Source organism: Chanos chanos, chromosome 3 (assembly GCF_902362185.1).
Source record: "Chanos chanos chromosome 3, fChaCha1.1, whole genome shotgun sequence".
NCBI classification, from domain to species: Eukaryota; Metazoa; Chordata; class Actinopteri; order Gonorynchiformes; family Chanidae; genus Chanos; species Chanos chanos.
The window spans coordinates 2,545,001-2,550,000 of NC_044497.1; the positions used below are offsets into that span (position 1 = coordinate 2,545,001).

At 36.5% G+C, this 5,000-nt stretch overlaps 1 protein-coding gene across 1 annotated transcript in view; it reads left to right on the forward strand.

Annotated features, from left to right (window-relative positions):
- LOC115808798 (receptor activity-modifying protein 1) overlaps positions 1-5,000 on the forward strand; it is a 20,474-nt gene that overhangs the window by 15,287 nt on the left and 187 nt on the right. The window contains exons 3-7 of the mRNA XM_030770283.1: positions 817-925; positions 1,415-1,450; positions 1,878-1,913; positions 2,141-2,288; positions 4,938-5,000. The exon at positions 4,938-5,000 is cut by the window's right edge and continues 187 nt beyond it. Coding sequence (XP_030626143.1) covers positions 817-925; positions 1,415-1,450; positions 1,878-1,913; positions 2,141-2,288; positions 4,938-5,000 — 392 coding nt within the window. The remainder of the gene's footprint in view (positions 1-816; positions 926-1,414; positions 1,451-1,877; positions 1,914-2,140; positions 2,289-4,937) is intronic.

Genomic DNA, 5,000 nt, shown 5'->3' on the forward strand with positions numbered 1-5,000 from the left:
TTTCATTAAATACAAAAAGTCATCACAGTTTTAAAATTCCAGCTCAATGCCTTGTGTACTAGTTCATTTAAAGTTCAAGAACTGAACTGGAATTATTGGGACACAAGACCGATAAATAGACAGATGAACTGCATCAGGAGGTTGTTGGTGTCATACATTTTTGTGTGTGTTTTTCCTGTTATGATTTGCTATGAAAGCAGTGAGTCTGGGAGACTGTTGCAGATATTGAAGTGAAACTGCACTTATCAGCAGGTTTTTATGGCTCTGACTTTTGCTGTTCCACACTATTAAGCAACCATGCATTTTCTCTCAGCAGATGTTTCCCAAGGTACATTTCTTCATGTAAACTCAGAGGTGAGAAGCACACGGACGGCAAAACTGGCTTGGACTCAAACTGACTGGGTTGTTGTGTGATATCTCCTCAGAGTCACTGAGCTCCTGGGTATTCCGGCCTTCCAGAATGTTCCTCTTTCTCCTGCTGGCTCCGGCTCTGCTCAGGGGTACAGCCATTCCTACACACCTTAACTATTCACCAAAAGGGAGAGAGAGAGAGAGCAAGGAAGAGAGAGAGAGAGAGCGATAGAGGAAGAGAGAGAGGGAGAGAGAGAAGGGGGTTTGACAAGTTTATTTCAGTGGGAAAGACCTGTAAATGGGGAAAATGTATCTTTGCGTAACTCTGTGATTCATGTACCTATTTTTGGAGCAGAAATTTTTTTGTCTGTGATGAGAAATGGTTGCTGCTGTTCATAGGGAGGCTGCTGGGGTGACACTTGTCGTCACTTTTCATAATGTTTAACTTGCTCAGCTTTGTGAAAGAATATTGACAAACATGGATTACTGTATATTATTTGTCTGTTTAAATCTCAAAATGAATGTATCTCCTCTATTGCAGGCGTGACTGGGAGTGATTTTTTGCTATATAATGGTAAGAAATTACAACAACCACAAAAGTATAAATAGCACTAGTACTAGTTTGACTAATATTACTGCAGTTATTCACTGTGGTGCAGTATTCAGTATCAGTCACCCAATCAGGTAACAAAACATAGAATTTAGTAGTCATAGTAAGATTGGTGGTTATACCTTTCTGTTTTCAGTTACATTTAAAATTCCTTTATCTATATGTAGTATGATGATGATGATGATGATTATTATTATTTAATAAGTTTATGTTAATGTTTATTAAATACAGTTCAGTAGTACTGGTGATATATGTTTAAAAATTAGAACACAACATTTATCACACCACATAATTCATTTCGTTACGGCCATATTTACTGATATAAAGATAATATCATGAAATGTTTATGAACATTACACTGATAATCATAATTACACTTATACAGTTATACAGTTATAATTACAATTAAATTACTTAAAATCAAAATGTAAAATAATTCATCTCTATTTGTAGAGGACAATCAAAGCAATACGACATTTGAGTATACAGGTAAGAAACCAAGGTAGTGGTAATGTCAGAGAATCTCTCTCTCTCTCTCTCTCTCTCTCTCTCTCTCTGTGTGTGTGAGTGTGTGTGTGTATGAGTGTGTGTGTGTGTGTGTGTGTGTGTGTGTGTGTGTGTATGTGTTTGAGGAATTTGCTGACATATTATTTTATCCTCATTCATTTTATCTTCTTCTTATTATTACTAACACTACTACTACTGAAATACAATTAAGTTCACTATGCTGATAATACATCTATATGTTAAAATATGCAAATGTAACCTATATTGCACTACATCTTTAATTTATAGATATAAACAGCACTATGAAATACTTGTGAATATTACACAGTATTATAATTATGATGATAATTGACAAGAATTACTACAACAGCACTGCCGCTCTATACTAATAATTAGTTTCTTTTTTTAGAGGAAACTGAAAGCAATGCAACATTTGAGGATAACGGTAAGACACCCGGGTACTGTCCAGCAATGTCAGGAATATTTATGTGTGTGTGTGTGTGTGTAAGTGTGTGTGTGTTTGATAAATTTGCTGACATATTATTTTAATGAATTATCTTCACTAATTTTTAGATCATTTTGATACGTTAGTACAGAAGCATATGTTAGGTTCCTTTCTTCTCTCTCTCTCTCTCTCTCTTTTGTTTCCCCTTCTTTCTCTCTCTCACTCAGAGAACTTTCAGGACCAGGAGTTGTATCACTATGGAAACTGTATTGACAGTGAACTGGAGATAATTGCTGGTTTCTGCTCTGAGCAGTTTCAGAGAGACATGATGGAGATAGGGGAAGAGAACTGGTGTGACTGGGAGAGAGTCATCAGGTCTGTCCTCATTGGTTAAATCATTAACTCATTAAATCATCAGGTCTGTCCTCATTGGTTAAATCATTAAATCATCAGGTCTGTCCTCATTGGTTAAATCATTATACAGTTTTCACAACACAATCTCTCTAGTAAAACAGCTTTGACACTTTTTGTTTTTTAACATACTCAGAATCACTGAGTTATGTACGTCTGAGGCATGTGTTTGTTTCCAGTGAGCTGTCTCTTCGGTCATAACTGTCCTTGTCATTTCTGTCATAGCCTAAACGAGTTGGTCACATGCATTACATTACATTAAACAACACTACCAGCAACTTAACATCACACAGAGCATTAGTCAAACTGTAACCCTGAGCTCACACTGGCAGAGACTTTGTCATTGTATATTGCCAAGTCACTGTTTTGCTGTTGCCTGGCAGTTGCTTGCGGCCAGCTTGTGGGTGTTGCTTACATAGTTTTGAGGAAGTGGGCTTATAAATATTATAAATATATATTATACTTTATATTTATATTTACTTTGTCTTTGCTATATTCATCATGGAATTGTATGTTTGTATTTTCTTAAAGGCAGGCCTATTAATATATCGTCCAGTATGTGCGGGATTCCACGAATCAGGTGCATTCCCGCTGAAAAATATGTTTTGGAGGGAATTTATTTTCCTGTAAATAGTGTGGTCTTACTTCAAACGCCACTGTTTCAGCATGGTCTACAAAGTAGCATTCGCAATCGCCACTATCTATATCCATTTCTCCTCCATGTCGGCTATGGGAACTAAAATCGTCACGGCTGGTGGTGTGGTGCAGGACCCAAGTGCAAAGACACGATGGTTGACAGTGATAAACAGAAGACTTTACTTAAAATGAAGATAAAAATACAAGTGCAAACTAATAAAAGCCGATAACAAAAAGGTGCAGCATGACAGAGTGCTCTAAAACACAAACAACGATAGACAAAGTACAAGGCAAACACTAGGACTTAAATAGAAGGAGAACTGAACAGGGCAACACAGGATTGGATAAAATTAACAAGGTAATAATGAGACAAAACAGGAACAGGTGAGGGGCGGAGACAGACAAAGAACAGGAGCACAAAGACATGGCAAACCAAAAGTCCAAAATGGCGGTGCAGGTTGTGACAAAAATGCTAATATAGGAACTAAAGTTTAAGAAAACGTTTCACAGTGAAAGAATATAAGAGGAACACATCTGCCCTCTGACTGGCTGTCACTTGACTCTGTCGCTGCTCATTTGCATAAGATAAGATATGATAAGATAATCCTTTATTAATCCCACAGACCCGGAAATTTGCAGTGTTACAGCAGCAAAAGAGATAGGGAAACAGTAAGGGGCATCAGTAAAAAAGCAAGATATGATAAAAAAAACAAAAACAAGCACACAGACAGCAGGATATAATAGATAATACAAAAGTAGTGCAGAACTTCGCTCAACTCTTTTTTGTCGCCAAGTCGTGGCGATTTTGTTGCCAGGTGACTTGTCGTGCCATGTCACTCAGTGTAGCCCAGCGACCACTGGGAATGAATGGCTTCCGGTTTCTTTGACGCTTGTTGTTGCTGCCATTGTGAGCACAGGGTAACAGTAACTTATACTGACACATAACATCAGTCAAACTGTAACAGTAACTTATAATGATACATAACATTAGTCAAACTGTAACAGTAACTGATATTGACACATAACATTAGTCAAACTGTAACAGTAACTTATATTGACACATAACATCAGTTAAACTGTAACAGTAACTGATATTGACACATAACATCAGTCAAACTGTAGCAGCAACTGATATTGACACATAACATCAGTCAAACTGTAACAGTAACTTAAATTGACACATAACATCAGTCAAACTGTAACAGTAACTTAAATTGACACATAACATCAGTCAAACTGTAACAGTAACTTATATTGACACATAACATCAGTCAAACTGTAACAGTAACTTATATTGACACATAACATCAGTCAAACTGTAACAGTAACTTATATTGACACATAACATTAGTCAAACTGTAACAGTAACTGATATTGACACACAACATCAGACAAACTGTAACAGTAATTTGTACTGACACATAACATCAGACAAACTGTAACAGTACCTTATATTGACACATAACATCAGTCAAACTGTAACAGTAACTGATATTGACACATAACATCAGTCAAACTGTAACAGTAACTGATATTGACACATAACATCAGTCAAACTGTAACAGTAAGTTATATTGTCACATAACATCAGTCAAACTGTAACAGTAACTTATATTGACACATAACATTAGTCAAACTGTAACAGTAACTTGTACTGACAGATTAACATTAATCTCAACTGAATTAGTGCAGTCATGTTTTAGCTCGGAAACTAAATGTCAACAGTGTTTTATCAGAGCCAGTGAAAGAATGAGACATTTGTTATGTTTCCACCTTAGTGAGTATACTGATAGATGCTTATCTCATTTTGAAATGATAACACACACACACACACACACGCACACAGTGATTACTTTAAAGTTCATTGTCTGAAAACAGTGCGTGATTTTTAAAAAACAGTAGCACCATGACTTTGCCTTTCACTCAAGATAACAGTAATACAGTGGCTCTTGTGTGTGTGTGTGTGTTTATTTGCAGAGCCTACAATGATATGAGTGTCTGTATGGAATATCTCACGACGTCAGGGACTGGCTGCTTTTA